This window comes from Haematobia irritans, chromosome 5 (assembly GCF_050003625.1).
Source record: "Haematobia irritans isolate KBUSLIRL chromosome 5, ASM5000362v1, whole genome shotgun sequence".
Classification (NCBI taxonomy): domain Eukaryota; kingdom Metazoa; phylum Arthropoda; class Insecta; order Diptera; family Muscidae; genus Haematobia; species Haematobia irritans.
This window is the reverse complement of record NC_134401.1, coordinates 8,822,583-8,846,901: the sequence shown is the minus strand read 5'-3', so window position 1 is coordinate 8,846,901 and position 24,319 is coordinate 8,822,583. Positions and strand designations below refer to the sequence as shown.

Here is a 24,319-nt window from a genome sequence, read left to right as displayed (position 1 = left end):
ATTTATTTTATTTTATTTGCTCAATTTTTTAATTTGAAGCCACAAGGCTGATGCAATATAAATATTTATAGATTTTTTATTTTTTTTATTTTATTTTATTTTATTTTTTAATGTTCTTCAATATGCAGTGAGCAGCAGAGATGGTAATTATTTAATGGTGTTTTCTTTGCTGATAAAAAAAATGCTTTACATTCATTTTGTCTGTCCAGAGTATACCCAATAAACACAAGCATTGGAGAAATGCTTATAATCAATACGCTTTCAAACATTTTTTCAAAGAATTAGCTTAGAATTCAATTCAATTTAAAATCGAGTTCTCAACAAAAAAAACAGATATTACCCTCAACAGTAGAATTCAACACGTTAGCAACAATTTCTCAACATAGTGTAGCAACAACTTTTCGAAACTAAATTTAATTTGCATGCTTCAAACCCATTGGAAAATTTGTTGAAGGCAAACAATATGCAAGGCCATTTAAACTAATGTTGAAGATGGGATTCACTATCAAATTGATATGGCGTTACCTAAGACAAATGCTCATCCTTGTGTCTGTTGGGTAGATTTTAAAAATCCTGCTAGCAACCTTCAAAAATGCTATCATATTAACGGGCAGAAAAGAATTCAAGAGGTGACATAAAATGAACCAAAAAAAAAAATAGTAATATAAAATATAAACAAACATTATCGTGTATTCCTTGTTTCTGTAAAATATATTTCTTTGGTATAAAATAGGAATTGAACATTTAAATTATTAATTTTTCATTAAATCAAGTCACAATCAACAGCATATACAATTTTAGGACAATCTCGTTTGACGGTAGTGCTGAAAATGTCCTGCCTTTGCCATGTAGCATTAGTTTCACAAGAGACATGCAAAGGTTTGTTTTTTTTTTTTGTACAAAAGAACCTAAAAAGGTCTTATTTTATTAGAAAAGAAAACGCCATACTTGTGTTTTGAAAAAAATACCATAGGAACCATGAGTACCAGAATTTTGCTGCTCACTGTATATTATTTTTATCCCAATACTACCCAGCAAAAAAATTGGAAGTTCTTCTCAAGGCACAACTTTAAAAGAACTTCCAAAAATGCCCTCCCAAAGATGTTCTTTATATTAACTGCACAGGAAGTTCATTTGAGTAAATTTTTTATAATCCGCTTTTTTCATATTTTAATGGGAATTTTTGTTTGTTTGTTTCAAATCAGTTAAAAACATATTAAAAATTAATAAAATGGTACAAATTATTTAAATTTAGCCGAAGAAAATGTTAAATCCTTTATAGAAAAATTACGAATTTTTGAAAATATTTGATGACAAACGTTCCAGACAAGCTTTATAATGCATTAAAAATCATAAACAAATTAAAAATTATTTATTTGTCAAAATATCACAAAAATTCTTAATTCACATCCAAAACACTAAATTCACCTCACACCTTAAGAAATGATGCAAATTTAGTGCAGCGGCTGTTGAAATGATGGACATCCGCCCTATGACAAGCCCATGTTAAATTCATTGCTTCTGCGTCAATTTGGCATCACTTCCGGATCCAAAAAGAACATTTTCACTACTTTTTGGCGACGCTTTTTTTGCTGGGTATATTTTGATTTTAGTTAAATTTTTTTCAAAAAAATTAAAATGAAAGTTAAGTCAAGTTTTCCCATATAAAATCATAAACTGTTTATAATTTGTTTTTTTTTTTTTTTTTTTTTAATAATGGGCATATATATTTATATTGTATATCAATGATTTTTTTATTTTGCTTATATTTTGTTTTATTTTGACATTTAATTATATATATTTTTTATATTTTGGTAAATTAGCGTCTATTTGAGTGCTCTTTTAATTTTACTTTTACAGTTAAAAATCTGTTCTCTTTCCTATTTTCTCATATTCATAATTCAAATCATTACCAATTGGGGATATGGGAGCATGTCTAATTTTGGGGCCCAATATACATTTTTTGTAATTTCGATCCAAATTCTGGTGTTTATAGATGTTTTGAACGTTTTCGAAAAGCATAAGATAAAAGTTTACGTTTTGTGCTATATTATATTTAATTTTTTTTTTTTTTAATTTATTTTATTACTTATTTACTTTTTTTGTATTACGATTTTTTTGTATCATTATTATTATTATTATTATTATTACGTATAAATAATTAACTTTGATTTTATCATTATAAAAAAGTTTCTGGATTAACGGATAATCCACCAAGTCATATACGATAATTTAAAAATTTTTTCTTTATCAAAAGGTTTTATTTTTTCATTAAAAATGTATTAAAAATAGATTTCTTTTTTTATAGATAGGTCAAATTTTCAATTTCAAGATTTTTATTTTAACAAAAATTTTGTATTATTTTATTTATTTATTTATTGTTTATTTTAATCATACAGTAAATGTATGATAAAAAAGGGAAAAGTAGCATTGGCTGCTAAGGCCATCAGCTAAGTATTATTTTTAAAAATCTTTACTCTTAATAAAAACAATTAGGTAGTTAAAAATTAGCTGTGGTCAAATACTACACATAATTAATTGTTTTATGAAGAAAGTTTATGACAGTAGTTAAGAAAAAAAAAATAGTCGAAAAGAAAAAACACAGATACACAGAAAACAAAATGACACGAAAATGTTTCCAATTAAAGGTGGGTATTAAGTTCGAGTTTAGCCACTAAATTAAATCGGTAAAAACAGTATAAAATTGTACCTCTTTGTTACAAATTTAATTAAAACTTGATGGGGAAATATCCCAAAGAAACTTTTATATTCTTTTTAATGGATTATTACAAAAAAGTAATCGTGAAAAAATTACGATTTTAGCGGCTAAACTTAATACCCAATTTAAAGTCTTAATTGAGTTTTAAAAAATATGCAATTAAAAATTTAATTGATTCAAAAATTGTTTAAATTGAAATAAAAATTAATAGTATCAATTAATTTTTTAATTGACTTTCAATTGATTTTTTAATTTATATATCATTGAAGACATTTCAATTAATTCATTTCGCGCTTTGAATTGTTTAAAAAATTAAAAGAACTGTGAAATATTTAGTATCCTAATTTGTTTGTATTTTTTTTTTCTTCTTCTGCCATTAAAACAATCTGCATTTGCTTAATAAATGGACGGATGTAATCCATTGCAAAAGACATACAGAACGGATTTAAAACATAATAAATAAAAATAAGTATAACCTCTTTTGGCATTTTGTTAATAATACCTTATAATATTTATATGGAATGTTTAATATTAACCCAGTTCTATAGTATGCTATATTAAATTTTGTTGTAGAAGTAAATTACCACAGCTAATTTAAAATATTTACCAAAAATTTAGAAAAAATATTTGCCTATTGTTTTTTTTATCAAAATACCCATATATATGTTTGTGTATGTGTACGCGAAATTTGTGTTAATTGGACAATTTCATATTATTCTATTAAAAACATCATTAATTATCGATTAAACTAAAAAAAAATATAAACACTATAAAACATTTATGACTTATAATTAATTAAAAAAACACAAACATCTTCATGAATCGGCCAATTGATTGAGTTATTTACCTCCTTTTTTCAATGAAATTTACTTTTTACTACTGGCACAACGACGAAAATAATGACGCGATGTATTTGCTGCTGCCGTTAGGAAACGCTTATCGACAAAGCGTTTAGGCCAATTCTAGGATTCATAAAGTAAACGTTGATAATGAGGTAAAATTTCATGAATTGGTACATGTAGGCTAAATTCCAAAGCCACTAAAACAGCAAATTCCGAGGCTATTAACTCTTTACGATTCAAACGGAAAACATTTTCGGTTTTCTGAAAAAGAAACAAAAGAAAATTCATTTTAAAGGAATAACAAAAACAAATTTATTTTATTATATACATACCTCTATTAAACTTTTCAATAAATCCCCTTTAACATCATTCATTTTGGCACTCAATAGTAAGCAGGCCCCAGCACATAATTTACGATTGGATTTATTGATCAAATTGGCCAATATTAATTTTTCAAAATATACATAGGCTTGGGAAATTGTGACCAAATCAATGCGATTATCCAATTTATTAATGCGACGCATTTCACGTTTTATACTGGAGATAGAAAAATAAATTTAAACAAATTAATAAATTTTTATTTAAAAAATAAATTCGATGTTTTCTCTCTTACCTTCTCAATTTACTTAAAGTCAATTGTATATGGGGAAATTTCTCACGGAATTTATCATTGAGTTCCTTTTTCAAATCTGATGGTCTAACATAATCGATAACCGATGTCATATATGAGGTAAATGTTAACAAAGTACGATGTTTACCAGCAATCAATTCGGGATCATCCAAAATATTAGCAGAATATTGTTGGAGCTGGAAAGAAGAAGAGTTTAAATAAATATAATATAACAGAATTTGAAAAAAATATATATTTTTTGAATTAATTTTTTTATCGAAACAAATTTCAATCACATAAATTAATTGAGTCAATTAATATTTTAATTTAATCCCCAAGAATTAACTTTTTTAATCAAAATAAATTTCAATTACATAAATCAATTGAATAAATTAAATTTTTATGGGGATCAATAAATATTTTTTTATGGGCGTTGGGCGTCATAAAAAAACCCAATACAGAAAAAATATCACCAAAATATTTCCAATTAAGTAGTTGATTGAAGTTGAAAATTTTTTTCAATTAATAAATTAATTGATACAATTAACCTTTTAATCAAGATAGAAACATCCCAGCAAAAAAAGCGTCGCCAAAAAAGTACTGAAAATGTTTTTTTTTTTTGGATCCGGAAGTGGTGCAAAATTGGCGTAGAAGCGATGAATTTAACATGGGCTTGTCATAGGACGGATGTCCACCATTTCAACAGCCGTTGCACTCAGTTCGCATCACTTCTTAAGGTGTGATTAGAATTAAGTGTTTTGTATGTAAATAAAAAAATATTGTAATATTTTGCCAAATAAATTATTTTTATAATTTTTTTTTTATGATTTTTAATGCATTTTTACACTTGTGTGAAACTTTTGTCCTCAAATATTTTCAAAAATCTGAAATTTTTCTACAATGGATTTGTAATTTTTGTCGACAAAATTGGAATAATTTCTACAATTTCATTAATTTTTACTCTGTTTTTAACCTATTTAAAAGAAAAAAAGTTAAAAATTACGCATTAAAATATGAAAAAATCGAGTTATAAAAAATTGATTTCAAAAGAACTTCCGGTGTGATTAAAATGAAGAACACCCTTGGGAGGACATTTTTGGAAGCGCTTTTAAAGTCGTGCCTTCAGAAGAACTTCCAATTTTTTTTTTGCTGGGATTAAGTTACCCAGCAAAAAAAGCGTCGCCAAAAAAATAGTGAAAATGTCCTTTTTGGATCCGGAAGTGATGCAAAATTGGCGCAGAAGCGATGAATTTAACATGGGCTTGTCATAGGACGGATGTCCACCATTTCAACAGCCGTTGCTCTGAATATGCACCACTTCTTTAAATGTGATCCGAATTCAGTATTTTGGATGTGAATTAATAAATTTTGTGGTATTTTGACAAATAATTAATTTTTATAAATTTTTATGATTTTTAATGCAATCTAACAGTTGTCTGAAACCCTTGACCTCAAATATTTTCAAAATTTCGCAATTTCGCAAAATGAATTTAGAAATTTTTTGGACAAAATTTAAATAATTTATACCATTTTATTAATCCTTACCCTGTTTTTAACATATTTAAAACAAGAAAATGTTAAAATTGCCCTTTAAAAGTATGAAAAAAGCGAGTTATAAAAAATGGAATTAAAAGAACTTCCTGAGTAGTTAAAATAAAGAACATCTCTGAATGGACATTTTTGGAAGTGCTTTTAAAGTTGTGACTTTGGAAGAACTTCCAAATTTTTTTGCTGGGTATTTAAATCAATGATTGAAGATTTTAAAAATTTTAATTAAAAAATTAAGTGATACAATTAACTTTTTACTCAAACTCGGAAGACTAAGTCACTTAAAAAAAGTGATCGAAATTTTTTTAATTTTTAACTAAAAATTTATTTCAAACAAAAAATTTTTTAACCAAACTAAAAACACTAACGGCCATTTTCATGTATCTCTGTTAGACTTTAACTCCCAGTTAACAGAAAGTAAAATCGAAATAGCTTCTCTCAGGTTAACTTTAAATGAAAAATTTTTAGCAGTTAAGTTCCTAACTGGCATATGGAATATATAGACATGATGACAGACATGTCCATAGTACGGTTTAAAAGTTCGTTAGCTAACGTAGCACTAACGGAGCTTCCTGAAAATGGGGGTAAGTCACTTAAGACAGTAATTGAAAATAGTTACGGTTTTAATTAATTAATTGAGTTTTGCATTCAACATCAATTAAATTTTTGATAAAATCAATTAAAAAATTAATTGAAATTTGCTATTGAAATCAATTAATTTTTAAATCAAGTATTTCAATAACCTAAACCACATAGTGGTCAGGGTATAATAACTTTGATCTGCCAAAAAATTTGCCTACCAGTAATATTGATTTTAGACTCCATAAAATGTATACCGATCGACTCAGAATCACCTCCTGAGTCGATCTAGCCCTTGGTGTCCGTCCGTCTGTCCATGTATTTGTTGTTCGCAGGATTCTGGTCGCAATTATTAACCGTTTAACCGATCGATGAAATTTTGTACATGGCGTTTTTTGGCACAAGGACGAACGCTATTGAAATTGGGAAAAAATCGAATCAAATTTAGATATAGCTCCCATATATACGTATCGCCCGATTTCGATAAATGGGATCAAAATGAGCTCATTTACTAACCGATCGGCGTCAAATGTGCCACAAATGAATCAATTTATCATCCTTTAAGTGTGCCAAATTTCATCGAAATCGGTTTAGATGTAGATATAGCTCCCATATATATGTATCGGCCGATTTTCCCAAATTTGGCCATAAGTCCCTCATTTATCAACCGATCTTACTCAAATTTGACCAAAGCTAATCTATATTACTTACTATATGTGCAAAAAATCATCGAAATCGGTTCAGATTTAGCTATAGCTCCTATATATGTATCGCCCGATTTTGACAAATTTGGCCATAAACCCCTTATTTATCAACCGATCTTAATCAAATTTTCTATAGTACTGACTATATATGCAAAATATGATCCAAATCGGTTCAGATTTAGATATAGCTCCCATATATGTAAATTTAGGGCCCGATTTTCAAAAATTTCCCCCTTTTAACCTTATTTTTGACTACATTGGCCTCATTTATTAACCTTCATAACCATATAACCTTCTGTTGTATCAACCAAACTTGGAAAGTTCCATCCATATGGGTTCAGATTTAGATATATCTATGTATGCATCACTCGATTTTCCCAAATTTGGCCATAAGACTCTTATTTATTAACTAATGTTACTCAAATTTCTAATATTGAAGTATTAGCTTATATAAATATATTTCCCAAGTTTCACAAATTTTTATTTATTACTCACACTAATTGAGCGATTTCATATTTTTTAATAATGGACTCAATCAACTATAGCTCCTAATATTAGACATTTCTGTTCAGATTGTGATAAAACTCCTATAACCAGGTACCCTTTAATGTTCCTAAATATGGAAATGCGGTTTATCACCCAAACCAATACCATTGATACCCCACAAACAATGTTTACTAATTCAGTAGGGGTGGTTTGGGGTATGATATAGTCGCATAATTTCTTAAATTAATTTCAAAAACATAATTTATTTATTTAATAAATTATGATATTAAATGTGGGAATTACTAAAACCAAAAGTTTTCATTTATATTTAAATTTAAAACTTTTTCAAATTCATTTGAATTTTAATTGAAAAAAAAACTATTTTCTATTTCCATTTACCTGTGAACTTCGGCTACCATCCAAGGATTCATCAAAATCAATTTTCACATCCGGTGAAGGGCTGGCGGCATTGTTGCGGTTATTGTTATCATAAGTGAAACACCTAAAGGAAATGGAAAATAATAAAAAAATATAGATGTAATATTTCTCATATATATATATTTTTTTTTGAGCTTTGCAAAAACTATAAATTATTTAGCTATATATGCGACTAGATCTATTTACATTAACAAAAAAAACAATGAATATCATGAATATGACATTTTAAGGACACTCTAGCTACAAAACACACACGAGGACTGATTTGTTTTTTTGTTTCTTGATAAGATTTGTTTTTTTGTTGTTTGTTTTTGTGTTAGGCAAAACAATAATTTATTAATATTTATAGAGTTTATAGTTGTTTTTTTTTTTTTTTTGTATTATTAAAAAAGCTTTGCCAATTGTTTTTATTTGTATCAGGTTTGGTAACTACAAACACGATCACACAATGTAACGCACTGACATTGAATATACAACAAACAAAAATTGTAAAATTTTTTATTATTTTTACCATTGGCCTTTATGTCGTGTCATAACTTTTGTCCTGTAAAAAGAGAATGATATTTGGAAACTATGAAATATGATGACGACAGAATGTTGTATGGATTAACATATTTCAACATCTAATGCTATAGATGATATTGCGAAATGTAAATTTCAAATTTCATAAAAATTTTACAAACAATATAAGGGAGAGGGGGGCGGGTAGTATTTGCATGAGCATTTGCTACATATTTTGGAAAACAAGGGAAAACTATTCTAACTGAGCATGAATGATTATCAGATGATATATCTTTTTATCTTCAAAAAATATATATTTTTTTAATTTTTCTACGTATAAATTATAATAATTATTCATTGTTAATATGGTGTAGTAATAATGAAAAATTATTATAATAAATTCCAAGAAAATATATTTTCCAAAACAATAAACAATGATTTCTTTTTAATTAATATATAAAAAGGCATATTTTTATAATTTTTTTATTGGAATAAATTATTATTTTGATGAAATCAAGATCACTAATATCAGATTCCATTTGCTCAAAAAATATTCTGCCAGTTTTATGACTGGTTGATTTGAACATGCGTAAAAGATCGACCAGTATCGTCAATTTGACAAAATTCCTATAAATTTTTTACAAAATTTTCTGTAGATATCAAATTTTGACAAAATTTTCTGTAGATATAAAATGTTGACAAGTTTTTCTATAGAAATACAATTTTCTATAGAAATAACTTTTTGGCAAAATTTTCTATAGAAATAAATTGTTGACAAAAATTTCTATAGAAATGAAATTATGACAAAAATTTCTATAGATATAAAATTTTGACAAATTTTTCTATAGAAATATAATTTCGACTAAATTTTTCTATAGAAATATAATTTCGACTAAATTTTCTATAGAAATAAGTATTTTGACAAATTTTTCTATAGAAATATAATTTCGAGAAAATTTTCTATAGAAATAAAATTTCGACAAAATTTTCTATAGAAATAAAATTTTGACAACTTTTTCTATAGAAATAAAATTTTGACAACATTTTCTATAGAAATACAATTTTGACAAAATTTTTTATAGAAATAAATTTTTACACAATTTTCTATAGTAATAAAATGTTGACAAAATTTTCTACCGATAGAAATAAAATTTAGACATTTTCTATAGAAATAAAATTTAGACAAAATTTTCTATAAAAATAAAATTTTGACAAAATTTTCTATAGAAATAAAATTTTGACAAAAAATTTTCTATAGTACTAAAATTTTGGCAAAATTTTCTATAAAAATAAAATTTTGACAAAATTTTCGATAGAAATTGAATTTTGACAAAATTTTCTACAGTAATAAAATTTAGACAAAATTTCCTATAGTAATAAAATGTTGACAAAATTTTCTATAGAAATAAAATTTTGAAAAAATTTTGTATAGAAATAAAATTTTGACAAAATTTTCTATAGAAATAAAATTTTGACAAAATTTTCTATAGAAATAAGTTTTTACACAATTAAATAAAATGTTGACAAAATTTTCTAACGACAGAAATAGAATTTTCACAAAATTTTCTATAGAAATAAAATTTTGACAAAATTTTCTGTAGAAATTAAATTTAGACAACATTTTCTATAGAAATAAAGTTTAAACAAAATTTTCTATAGAAATAAAATTTAAACAAAATTTTCTATAGAAATAAAATTTTGACAAAATTTTCTATAGAAATAAAATTTTGACAAAATGTTAAATAGAAATAATGCTAACCATTCCACCGTGGTGCAATGGTTGCATACACAAGGTCGTAGGTTCGATTCCTGCTTCGACCGAATACCAAAAAGTGTTGCAACGGTGGATTACCCCACCTCAGTAATGCTAGTGACATTTCTGAGGGTTTCAAAGCTTCTCCAAGTGGTTTCACTGCAATATGGAACGCCGTTCGGACTTGGCTATAAAAAGGTGGTCCATTGTCATTCAGCTTAATATGGAATCGGGCTGCACTCAGTGATAGGAGAGAAGTTCACCAATGTGGTATCACAATGGACTGAATAGCCTGATACATCGGATACAAAATTTTCTATAGAAATAAAATTTAGACAAAATTTTCTATAGAAATAAAATTTTGACAAAATTTTCTATAGAAATAAAATTTGGACAAAATTTTCCATAGAAATAAAATTTGGACAAAATTTTCTATAGTAATAAAATTTCGACAAAATTTTCATAGAAAAAAAATTTGACAAAATTTTCTATAGAAATAAATTTTTGACAAAATGTTTTATAGAAATAATGCTAACATTCCACCGTGGTGCAAGATCGTTCGATTCCTGCTTCGACTGAACACCAAAAAGTGTTTCAACGGTGGATTATCTCACCTCAGTAATGCTGGTGACATTTCTGAGGGTTTCAAAGCTTCTCTAAGTGGTTTCACTGCAATATGGAACCCTTGTCATTCAGCTTAATATGGAATCGGGCAGCACTCAGTGATAAGAGAGAAGTTCACCAATGTGGTATCACAATGTACTGAATAGTCTAAGTGAGCCTGATACATCGGGCTGCCCCTAACCTAACCTATAGAAATAAAATTTTGACAAAATTTTCTATAGAAATAAAATTTTGACAAAATTTTCTATAGAAATAAAATTTGGACAAAATTTTATATAGAAATAAAATTTGGACAAAATTTTCTATAGAAATAAAATTTTGACAAAATTTTCTATAGAAATAGAATTTTCACAAAATTTTCTATAAAAAAAAAATTGACAAAAAAAATATTCTATAGAAATAAAATTTTGACAAAATTTTCTATAGAAGTAAAATTTATAGAAGTCAAATTTTCTATAGAAATAAAATTTTGCAAAATACGATTTTTTTGTTTAATAGTTTAAAATAAAAATAAAATTTTGACAAAATTTTCATACAAAAAAATTTTTCACATAATTTTTCTATAGAAATAAAATTTTGAAAAAATTTTCTATAGAAATAAAATTTTGACAACATTCTCTATAGTACTAAAATTTTGACTAAATTTTCTATAGAAATAAAATTTTGACAAAAAAATTTTCTATTGAAATAACATTTTGACAACATTTTCTATGTAAATAAACTTTTGACAAAATTTTCTATGGAAATAAAATTTTGACAAAATTTTCTATAGAAATAAAATTTTGACAAAATTTTCTATAGAAATAAAATTTTGACATTTTCTATAGAAATACAATTTTGACATTTTCTATAGAAATACAATTTTGACAAAATTTTCTATAGAAATAAAATTTTGACACAACTTTCTATAGTAATAAAATGTTGACAAAATTTTCTTCCGATAGAAATAAAATTTAGACAAAGTTTTCTATAGAAATAAAACTTGGACAACATTTTCTATAGAAATAAAATTTTGACAAAATTTTCTATAGAAATACAATTTTCACAAAATTTTCTATAGAAATAAAATTTAGACAAAATTTTCTATAGAAATAAAATTTTGACAAAATGTTTTATAGAAATAATGCTAACATTCCACCGTGGTGCAAGATCGTTCGATTCCTGCTTCGACTGAACACCAAAAAGTGTTTCAACGGTGGATTATCTCACCTCAGTAATGCTGGTGACATTTCTGAGGGTTTCAAAGCTTCTCTAAGTGGTTTCACTGCAATATGGAACCCTTGTCATTCAGCTTAATATGGAATCGGGCAGCACTCAGTGATAAGAGAGAAGTTCACCAATGTGGTATCACAATGTACTGAATAGTCTAAGTGAGCCTGATACATCGGGCTGCCCCTAACCTAACCTATAGAAATAAAATTTTGACAAAATTTTCTATAGAAATAAAATTTTGACAAAATTTTCTATAGAAATAAAATTTGGACAAAATTTTATATAGAAATAAAATTTGGACAAAATTTTCTATAGAAATAAAATTTTGACAAAATTTTCTATAGAAATAGAATTTTCACAAAATTTTCTATAGAAAAAAAAATTGACAAAAAAATATTCTATAGAAATAAAATTTTGACAAAATTTTCTATAGAAGTAAAATTTATACAAAATTTTCGATAGAAATAAAATTTTGCAAAATACGATTTTTTTGTTTAATAGTTTTTTTTGTAAAATTTTTTCCCAGTTTTGGTATTTTTAGTTTGAGTGGCAACCGCGACTGGAAGACCACTTGTTGAAAATGTCTATCAAACAAGGGCATTATCGAGTGTAACCATCATTTCATGGTCCAGAGGGTGATCAAAACCAGTGGACCGGTTCAACAGGTTGTTGACTTTAATAAAAATCCCATTTTCGTTCGACTAGCTAGAACTATTTTTCCACCGCTTAAAATTTTTTTGGTATTCGGTCGAAACTGGGATTGAACCCAGAACCTTTTGTATGTAAGGCGGGCATGCAGACCATTGCCACCACAGTGGCTCTCAAAAAGAGTTTGAAACCACAATTTGCAAAAGTCTCGATATGGGAAAAAAGCTCGATGTACCATATGATCATGGACCTATTTTCCTTCTGCGAATCGCTGCAGAATCCCAACAAAATCGCCCCTTTGTGATGCGATTAGTGACTTGTCCAAAAAAAAAGTGGATCACTTACGAAAATATCAAGATAAAACGATCATGGTTACAAAACAAACGGCGGTCAAACCAGGCTGGATCGCCAAGTTGACTTTGCTATGTATTTGGTAGTATTGCCAATTTTGGCTATCATGAAAAAACGATTCGAGTCCATCCCAAGTGTTTATTTACACGGCTAATAGCACCGGAACATTACAAAATATAACTTTTTTTAAGCCAATTAAATATAATAAAATAAAAATGGGCCAGAAGGGACCCTATAGGTCAGTAAGGACCACAGCGAGTCAGCAGGGACTTCCAAGCTAGGTATTCGAAATGGGTCTGTAGGGACCCCGTTGAGTCAATAAGGGTTCCGCGGTACTCAATAAGGTTCAACATATATAAACAGATGGGTCAGAAGGGACCTCATTGAACCAGACAAAGTTTGAGAGTAAATACAAACGATTTTTGTTTTGTGTTTGTCTTAGGGCTATGAAAGCTGGAAATCGACTTATCGAATTTTGGTCAAAACAAAAAAAATCGAAATGTAGACTATTTGAAGAAAAAAAGTCTTCTCTTTTTTCTGATTACAGTCTATAGGTAATCTGAAACTGGGGATTGTAATAAGATAGTTGAATATTCGAAAAGTTTAATTCTGTTCACAAAAAACGTCGAAAAATTCAACTTTTCCAAATTTTAAAGAAGTAAACATGTCTAAAAGTCTTCCTTTTGATTCTGATTACAATCCCTAGTTCACCTGAAACTGTGGATTGTAATAAGAAAGTCGAATATTCGAAAAGTTTGATTCCGTTTACAATCCCTAATTCATCCGAAACTGGAATGGTAAACTCGAGTTTCTTATATTTCAATATGCTTTCCTACCTAATTGCATTAATAACTTCAGCTTTCAATTCTAATTGAAAATCTCCATTAAAAATACAACCAACTCAACAGTTTTCATTTTGTTTTTTTTTTTTTTTTAATTTCTTTTATAATTTACCCAACAAAAAATTCCTTACAGCCGACCACTTGTTTTGGCCACGAGCCAAAGAATTCCTTATTTAATTTGATTCTAAAAATATCGTAAGCAAAATTGAAACCAAAGTATTTTTGTTTGAGTTATGTAAAGGAAAAATAAAACTGGAAAATGTATTCCACAAAAAAATTAACGAAATGCTAGTATCTGGTAAATTTTAAAAATAATCCCATTAATAAGCAAAAAATTCTATTGAATTGAAGTAAATAAATCAACAAATAATAATGAAAAAAAAAAAACAAACAAGAGAATTTGTAAGAAATTAAAAAAAATACTTCTATAGACGGACGGAATTAAAATGACACCATCGGATTGAAAAAAAAAGAAAATAACCAAAGAGGCCTCGTCCATGATAACATTTTTAACGTCCATAGGGATTTTAACGTTTTCATTGCAATTTTGAGTTGATAATTATTTTTATATGATAGCCTGATTCATCATAAAGTGTAAATGAAATCTGTTATATGAGCATTAGTAAATTTGAGGAGATAATCAAAATCAAGGGTTGATAAGAACAATATCATAATGCTATAGGGCTTCGCGTATGCCTTATATATTTCCGGAAATTGTTTTATTCCCTTTTTGGGAACATTAATAATACTCGGGACACCCTAATAGAATACAGCTTTGAGGCCAATAGTTTTGAGTTATGTACAAGATATGAGTAAATCATTAACGTCATTAGCCTTTCATTCATGCATTCAAATCTATTCTCTGGCTTTTGAATTTTTCTCTGCATATAAATTTTTCTTTGTTTAAAATTTTTGGGGATGCCCCAATTTATTCTTATTGTTGAATATAAATCCACAACTTTTCATTCTCATTTCTCTTGGTCTTAATAAAAAAAAAATTCTAGTTACCTAGCTATTCCATGATTTTTTAAAGCTGCAGTGCCAGTGATTTCCATTTGTCCATCAGCTATAGAACTACAAGTGGTACCATGTTTTTTTCCATCCTTAGCAAATTGGCGAGAGGGTATTAATAAATGGCCATAGGAAATATCCTAAAAAATAAATTTAAAATAATAATTATTACAAAAAAAAATGGAAATAATTATTATTGGAAAATAACCATACCTGACCACTTTCACCTCTCTCTATGCCCAATAAATCGAAAGGATCAAAGGGAGCATCATTGATGGCCGATAAGGGTCGAGAAGCCGAGGTATTGCGTCGACGACCTTCTTTGCGTAATTCAGCTCTGTAAAAAGGCAAAAAAAAAAACATTAAGCAAAATGTTGACAAGCAATGTTAAGCAATTCTGATTCAATAACGAATTTAATTGATCCATTTAATTTTTTAATTAAAGTGTTGTCACAGAAATTAAACAATTAATTGAAAGTCAATTAAAAAATTAATTGAAAGTCAATTAAAAAAATTAATTGATCCAATTAATTTTTGTTTCAATTAAAAAAAAATGTGTTGAATCAATTAAATTTTTAATTGAATATTTTCTTAAAACTCTATTAAGACTTTTTTATTTGAAAAAAATTTCGTGAATTGTTTTTTTTTCTGTATATAACTAACCTTCCATTTTTACCCTTATAATAGGGCAATGCCGAAAATATGAAAAACGGCACTTTACGCGATACTAAAACTACTCTCTCATCTTTGTATTGATGTTGTTTGAGGGCCTGCGGACCCATTAAACGCAAATCTCTAGCATCATTGATTTGCACCGATTTCGGTATACTACCACGATTGCCAAATGAGCCGGGTGCTAAACTTTCCGTGCTGCTATCATCGGTAATGTGAGAAATCGTGGAACCAATAATATTATATGGTCTTTTGGCGATGCCACCAAATGTCATGGACGTTGATGTTGTATTACCGGGACGCATACCCGGTGCCGTATTAAGACGTGCACGACGTTCAGGCTGTATATCAGTAGCGCCATTGCTAAAGGTTCTGTAAATAGAAAAAAAAACAAAAGAATTTTTAGTATGATTTATAAAGATAAAAAATCTTTGGTATATTTTGGAAAATTTTTTCTTTTTAAAAACTTAAATTTATTTTTTTTTACTGAATTAGGTTGTTGTCTCGATTTATTTTTTCTTTTTGAATTGATGGTCTATCAATTACACAGACAAAAAGTAAACTACACTATGGGAAAAATGAACTATCTCACCCGAAAATTGAACTAAATTGTATTCCAAATTTTGAGATTCATTAAATTAACGAAAATTTTCCGACATTTTTGGATTTTTAATTATCATTTACGAAAAGCATCTTTCTTGAAAAGCATCTTTTCTTGAAAAGAAAAAAAAATTAACTAAAAATAAATAAAAAATCTTAAGCGCCAGATCATTTCCATTTTAACCACATTGTAGTTCATTCTTACTATTTTTGAGAAGTGTACGAAAAACTTCTTCTGGTTTAGTTAGAATTGAACTAATTTGTATTGAAATGTTACTGCCATTTAGTTCATAAAATTTTTGAGATATACTTGGAATAAAGAAAAAATTGTTGGGCTGGGGAAAATTTATTACAAAATTTTAAAAATAAACTAAAACATAATAAAATTTTTGCAATAAATACCCAGCAAAAAAAGCGTCGCCAAAAAAGTAATGAAAATGTTCTTTTTGGATCCGGAAGTGGTGAAAAATTGACGCAGAAGCGATGCATTTAACATGGGCTTGTCATAGGACGGAAGTCCTTCATTTCAACAGCCATAGCACTGAATTTGCATCACTTCTTTAGGTGTGATCCGAATTCAGTGTTTTGGATGTGAATTAATAAATTTTGTGGTATTTTGACAAATAATTAATTTTTATAATTTTTTTATGATTTTTAATGCAATCTAACAGTTGTCTGAAACCCTTGACCTCAAATATTTTCAAAATTTCGCAATTTCGCAAAATGAATTTAGAAATTTTTTGGACAAAATTTAAATAATTTATACCATTTTATTAATCCTTACCCTGTTTTTAACATATTTAAAACAAAAAAATGTTAAAATTGCCCTTTAAAAGTATGAAAAAAGCGAGTTATAAAAAATTGAATTAAAAGAACTTCCTGAGTAGTTAAAATAAAGAACATCTCTGGATGGACATTTTTGGAAGTGCTTTTAAAGTTGTGCCTTTGGAAGAACTTCCAAAATTTTTTGCTGGGTAGTAGTTCATTTTAGCTTCAGTTATACAACAGATTTTTTTTCTGTGTAGTCATGACTATCATCAAAAGTCTATAAATGAATATTTCGGATTTGTAGAGTCTGAGGACCATGGTAAAGGGTGATACGGTCAAAATTTGGTCAATATAAACTTGACGTATTTCTTTCAATATTGCATTTAAAAAACCTGAACACCCCTCATTTTGAAGATGTGTGTGTGTGCGTAGAATGTTGCACCTATTTTGATTTTGGAATTCACTCTTCAGTTGTCAAAATGCCGTCCAAGCAAGAAGAAGCGTATCAAAATTTTGCTCGCGCATCGCGAAAATCCGAGCTACTCGCACGCAAAGCTGGCAAAATCGCTAAAAGTTGCCAAATCAACCGTTACAAATGTAATTAAAGTGTTTGGGGAACGTTTGTCGACAGCCAGGAAGTCTGGATCGGGGGGGAAATCGAAAACCGGAAGCCGCTGAGACGACAAAGAGAGTTGCCGGTAGTTTCAAGCGAAACCCTAACCTCTCTCTCCGAGATGCCGCAAATAAGCTGGGTGTATCGTCTACAACAGTGCATCGAGCCAAAAAACGAGCCGGACTATCGACTTACAAGAAGGTAGTGACTCCAAATCGCGATGATAAACAAAATACGACAGCCAAAGCGCGATCCCGGAGGCTGTACACGACGATGCTGACGAAGTTTGACTGTGTGGTAATGGACGACGAAACCTACGCCAAAGCCGACTACAAGCAGCTTCCGGGACAGAAAGGAAGAAACACGGTTGTTCCGCACTGTTTTGGCCGGATTTGGCATCTTGCCATTACCGTAAAAAGGCCATGGAGTGGTACGCCGCCAACAACGTGCAGGTGGTTCCCAAGGACAAGAACCCTCCCAACACGCCAGAGCTCCGCCCAATAGCCCAATACTGGGCTATTGTCAAGCGGAACCCAACGAAGACCCAAAAAACAGCTAAGGACGAGCAGCAGTTCAAGGCAAACTGGCTTTCTGCGAAGAAGGTGGCTGTACAAAATCTGATGGCAGGTGTCAAGCGTGAGGCCCGGCAATTCGGATTTGGAAAAGCGAAAGCCTAACTGAATATTTTTTCTGAATTTTATACTAATTGAACTTGAAAAAGAAATTTAATTTGATTTTTTAAATAAACGATTTCACCGATTTACACGCGTTTTCCCTTGACCAAATTTTGACCGTATCACCCTTTAATTCGATTAGCTAAAAAAGGCGAACATGTTCATTCTTCCTGGCGTTTGCTATTAAAATATGTTGAAGACCAGCGTCAAAAGTTGATTAATCAACTTTGGTCTTCTTAAAGAAAGTCTCATCCTTATTTTACGGACTAAAATCGCCAATTTTTGGAGGATGATACAAAAACTGATATTCGTTCAAAACTAGCATTTACATTCTGTAGTGGGGGCCTTAAGTACCAGGCCTCCACTTGGCTACGTCCCTGTTTCAGAAGACTTAAATATTTGTTACTGGGCTATCGACAAAAGCTGTATTTGAGAAGAAGTAATAGAGAAGTTTAGAAATTTTTTGTTTATACCCAGATAAAAGCCATTATTTGTTCTCATAATTTTTATTTAACACTCAGTATTTTAGCATTTAGCATATTGATTAAGCAACACTTGTAGTTTAGTCAATGCATGGTTTTAAGCTGAAATCAAAAACAACAAAATGATTGAAGAATAAACCAACAATAACAAAACAAAACGAAGCAAATATATTCTTTATTCTTTCATATTTTCTGAATGAATCTACTCTAGTTCTTATATTCCAAGAATTTTCTTCTTAAGGAATCTAAAAAAATTCTAATTTAACTCTAGGATTTGATCTATTCGCGAACAGGCCACCATAAGTAAGTAGTTGGGAATTTAACAAAAAAAATATTAAAAAATATATATTTTTTAACTAAATTCAACCACAGGGTCAACTAGCAACTAGTATGCAGTAAAAACAGCGATGGGACGGAAGTATTTTTATTTAATATTTAAATACACACACAACTAACAACGTTAAATTTTTCAACACCCAACAAAAAGGACCTTGAAAAATTATCGCGGTTAATTTTCGAATGATTACCCGGACAACGAATTGACTTCAAAAACTGGAGGGGTAAATAAAAACCCTAAAACAAAAGACGAACAACATGAAGACAGACAGAAACGAATATCAGACACATACCAAAAAAAACAACTCAAAATAAATATGATCCAATATACTAACATAATGGGTGGTTTTGAATGAATTTTATATGTGCAAGCCTTCGTTGGTTGGTTGGTGCCAAACGCGATGGTCTTCATTAAACTCAAATTCAAAACATAAGCTTGGCTTGAATATCAGCTCAGCATAAATTTATGTTTGGAGCCCAAGTATTAGGCTTTCAGAAAATTAAGATGCATTATTTTCTGTTTTCTATTTTATTTATTTAAAAAAAATTAATGCTCAACATAAATGTTGGGCTATTTCTATACCAAAGGTCATTCACGATGTGTAACCTTAAACTCACCAGACCAACATACAAATGTATATGAATGGAGGCCTGCTCTTGTGGCGTAGAGACATTTTTAACATATTTTGAAAATTATAAATGTACATGTATAAGGGTGGATTGTCGGTGAGGAAAAGAGAAAAGTTATTGTGGTGATTTTCAAATACTAATCCACAATAATGGTCATTAACTAATAATGAAGAATATATATACCAACAAAAAAAAGAAAAATGATAAAAAAATTTTTGAAACTGTAAAAAAAGTATAATCAAATTTTTTAAATAAAAAAAATTACTGTCGATTTAAAGATCAACCTCTATACAAAAAAAACTTAAATTAACTTGAAGCTTAATTTTACCACATTAAGCATTTGAAAAACTATTTAGAAATTCTTGGCAATACTATTTCGAAATTCTTGGAAATTCTTGGGAATTGCTTGAAAGCAAAAATATTTTTCATGTTTGCCAGATATCAATGATTAGATTAAAATTTCTTTTCTTTATTCGTTCTTCTTTATCTTCTCAGTGTCCGTATCCCTAAACAAATATAATATCCCAGCAAAAAAATTTGGAAGTTCTTCCAAAGGCACAACTTTAAAAGCACTCCCAATGATGTTCTTTATTTTAAGTACCCAGGAAGTTCATTTAATTAAATTTTTTATAACTTGCTTTTTTCATATTTTTAGTGGGTAATTTTAACTTTTTTTGTTTAAAATTGGTTAAAAACAGAGTAAGAATACATAAAATGGTACAAATCATTTAAATTTTGTCGAAAAAATGCTAAATCCAATCTAAAAAAAATTGCGAATTTTTGAAAATATTTGAGGTCAAACGTTTCAAACAAGCGTTACAATCCATTAAAAATTATAAAAAATTTATAAAAATTATTTATTTGACAAAATATCACAGATTTTTTTAATTTACATCCAAAACATTGAATTCGGATCACACCTAAAGAAGTGATGCAAATTCAGTGCAACGGCTGTTGAAATGGAGGACTTCCGTCCTATGACAAGCCCTTGTTAAATTCATCGCTTCTGCGTCAATTTTGCACCACTTCCGGATCCAAAAAGAACATTTTCATTACTTTTTTGGCGACGCCTTTTTTGCTGGGATTTAATGACATTTTCTATTTTATTTTCTGTGTATTATTAACTTGAATGTGAAATCTATACTACATTTCTAATTTTCTTTTTGTTATAACATAATTTTTATCTCGATCCACCCTTATGTTTATAAAAGAATACATTTAGAGGGCAATGGTCTGTATGCATCTTATCTGTTGTGAATATCTCTGAGTGATCATAAAGTTCATTTCACACGAGGAGCCCATGTGTTTGAAAATTGAAACTAATCAACACGTGCGTTGATTTTTTCGACATACAATGTAGAAATAAAATCACAAACATATGAAGTCAGCGGGAGAAAATCGTAAGCAAACAAATATGGATGTTATGAATTGTGAAAAAAAAAAAACAAAAACGGCATCGGCATCGACGAAGGGAGTTATGTCCAATAAATAAAATAATTCAGTATCCCAATTAAAAAATTAATTGAGTTTTTCGATTAAAATCAATTGAATTTTTAATTTAATCTATAAAAAAAAAATTAATTGAAAGAGCCAAAAAAATTTTAATCATTTATTTTTGTAGTTCTAATCAATTCTAAGATTTTCGTTATTGAAATAATTCAATTTACAGAAATGAATAAGATCGATTTATTTTGTGCTTATATCGGGATTGTTTTATGAATAATCTCTAATTTAAAAAAAATCAAGAAAATATTTTCTGGATATATGTTTCCATATATATATCAAACGATATGCACATTTTCTATACCCCACCCTATGGTGGAGGCTAGAAAAAGGCAATACGTTTAGCTTACGCAATTTTTAAATAAAATCTGGTGGCGCTTGCCATTGTAGGCATTTGGTTATTATTATATAGAAATATATGCCTTATATATATTTTATTTTTAGCCATGTATAGTATATTTTATTCCATATTGCTTGATGAGAATTATAAATCTATCAATCGAATCTTCACACACGTGCTAAATGTTTCGCAATATTGTCAATAATGAATGACACCACATTTTGTGTGCGAGTAATAATTGAAAAATAAAATAAAAGGCAAATAAACAAAAACACAATCGTCATATATGTTCTAAAGAATTAAATTGAAAAGTAACAAAAGAATAAGGGAAATTTTTATGACAAACAATAAAAAAAAGAAAAAAAACAATAGCTTCTCGACAAAGAGGATGGATCCAAGGGTCTTTAGTGAACAAAAAAAAATTAAAATAAAATTGTCATAGAATGGAAATTTTTTTGAGTAAAATTAAACAAAAATATTACGATAAATATAGAAAAAATGATTAAAAAAAATCAATTTGACAAACATACGTTTCCTCAGTTGGTTAAGCTACTCTTGTAGTTTAGCCACCATGGGCTGATTTTAAGCTCAAATCAAAACAATAATGAAATGAAATAAAAACAAAGGCTATTGAAAGCACATAAAAAATTATAAGGTATAAAAGAGAATAAAAAAATTTTTAATTACTTTATATTATTGAATTATGTTAATTAAATTTTCTTAAAAAAATTTTAGCTATTTAATTAAGATTTAATTGCAGAAAAATTGAGCTCATTTTCGCTCTAGGACCCATAGTTTAGGAGATATGAGCAAAACAAGTTTTTCATAAAAAAATTTTGATTATTTCAAGATTTAGATGGAATTTTAGATTTTCTAGGGTTGCTCACCGTGGTGCAATGGTTGGCATGCCCGCCTTGAATACACAAGGTCGTGGGTTCGATTCCTGCTACGACCGAACACCAAAAAGTTTTTCAGCGGTGGATTATCCCATCTCAGTAATGCTGGTGACATTTCTGAGGGTTTCAAAGCTTCTCTAAGTAGTTTCACTGGAATGTGGAACGCTGTTCGGACTCGGCTATAAAAAGGAGGTCCCTTGTCATTGAGCTTAACATGGAATCGGGCAGCACTCAGTGATAAGAGAGAAGTTCACCACTGTGGTATCACAATGGAATGAATAGTCTAAGTGAGCCTGATACATCGGGCTGCCACATAACCTAACCTAAAGTTGTTCACGAATTAAGCTCCTTTTCGCTCTAGAACCACGATTGTCGCTCGTGCCAAAAATAATCTACCAAAATTTTACCAAAAATATACCAAATTTAATTCTTTTTTGGAAAAAATTTTTAATCAAAATGTTATTTCTATAGAAATTTTTGTCAAAATTTTATTTCTATATAAAATATTATCAAAATTTTATTGCTATAGAAAATTTTGTCAAAATTTTATTTCCATAGAAAAATTTGTCAAAATTTGATTTCCATAGAAAATTTTGTCAAAATTTTATTTCTCTAGAAAATGTTGTCAAAATTTTATTTCCATAGAAAATTTTGTCAAAATTTTTTTTTCCATAGAAAAATTTGTCCAAATTAGATTTCCATAGAAACATTTCTCAAAATTTTATTTCCATAGACAATTTTGTCAAAATTTTATTTCCATAGAAAAAATATGTCAAAATTTTATTTCCATAGAAATTTTTGTCAAAAAATTATTTATTGATTTATTTTATTTGACAAGAACTAAATCTATAAAGCCGGGTTTATAACATTTTCAAGTTAGATATTGAACATGAGTTACTATAGAAAATTGTGCCAACATTTTATTTCTATAGTAAATGTTGTATATAGAAAATATTGTCAAGATTTTATTTCTATAGAAAGTTTTCTTTTGCAGAATTTTTATTTCTATAGAAATGTCTTTTTTTGTGCCAAAAGTTTATTATAAAAATTGACGTACCTCTTAATTGGATTGGAATATTTTACAAAATTTAAAATTTAGTAAAAAAATTCTACCATTTTTGGTAGGATTCTACCAACTGGGGAAACCGTGTCTAGTACACGTTTTTCATATTTTTTTTTTTTCAAAATTTGCTATAAGCTCCTCTTTGCTCTAGGACTCATCGTTTAGGAGATATGAGCAAAAGAAGTTTTTGATATAAAAATTTAGATTTTTTTAAGATTTGCAATTTCCCAGATTGAAGAATTTGCAATTAAAATTTCACTTGATGGCAAGCGTTTTACCTCAAATGAAGATGCAATTACAGTTGTAAACCTTGACCTTGAGGAAAACTATTTTAATCAAGGGATAGAATTGCTAGAAAAGCATTGGACTAAGTGTATTGAAGTTTCAGGAGATTATATTGAAAAATAAAAATATTTTTGAAAAACTAACCATTCTCTTTCATTGATAGGCTAAGAAGTTTCCGAGCCGCCCTCGTATATCGTTTAAACTCATGTTTGAATAGAAAAATATTTTTGTAATTAGTTCATCATACTCTTCAACATTTACTGCAATTCGTACAAACTTGAAAAGTAGAAGACATTTGAGGAAATTACAAAACCAAAATGCATTGCAAAATCTGGCGCCCAACGCGGGCCTAAATCAAAAATCAATTTCGATATACTATTTAGACAAACAAAATACTCCTCAACTAACTTTATGAACCCTTTAAGGTATAATACCCTATATAGTTATCTAAACATAGCATACATACACTTAGCAAAAAATATTCGTTTTATTAATGAATCCTGACGTTAATATTGAACCGAATATTGTTCAGCATATTCCAAAAACTTGTTATTCCTGATCCTATTTAGATGCTCAAAATGAAACATCC

General features: G+C 28.5%; 1 protein-coding gene across 3 annotated transcripts in view; it reads right to left on the bottom strand.

Moving 5' to 3' along the window:
• Nucleotides 1-1,978: 1,978 nt before the first annotated feature.
• The window catches only part of LOC142241942 (uncharacterized), a 78,526-nt gene continuing 56,185 nt past the window's right edge, over nucleotides 1,979-24,319 (bottom strand). For 2 of the 3 annotated variants that reach the window (XM_075313823.1, XM_075313824.1), the window contains exons 3-10: nucleotides 15,532-15,912; nucleotides 15,082-15,205; nucleotides 14,866-15,008; nucleotides 8,438-8,470; nucleotides 7,888-7,990; nucleotides 4,175-4,368; nucleotides 3,894-4,098; nucleotides 1,979-3,822 (exon numbers count right to left, since the gene is read on the bottom strand). In XM_075313823.1, the coding sequence (XP_075169938.1) occupies nucleotides 3,682-3,822; nucleotides 3,894-4,098; nucleotides 4,175-4,368; nucleotides 7,888-7,990; nucleotides 8,438-8,470; nucleotides 14,866-15,008; nucleotides 15,082-15,205; nucleotides 15,532-15,912 (1,324 nt within the window). In that variant the 3' untranslated portion in view covers nucleotides 1,979-3,681. The remainder of the gene's footprint in view (nucleotides 3,823-3,893; nucleotides 4,099-4,174; nucleotides 4,369-7,887; nucleotides 7,991-8,437; nucleotides 8,471-14,865; nucleotides 15,009-15,081; nucleotides 15,206-15,531; nucleotides 15,913-24,319) is intronic. The other variant, XM_075313825.1, reaches the window with a different exon arrangement.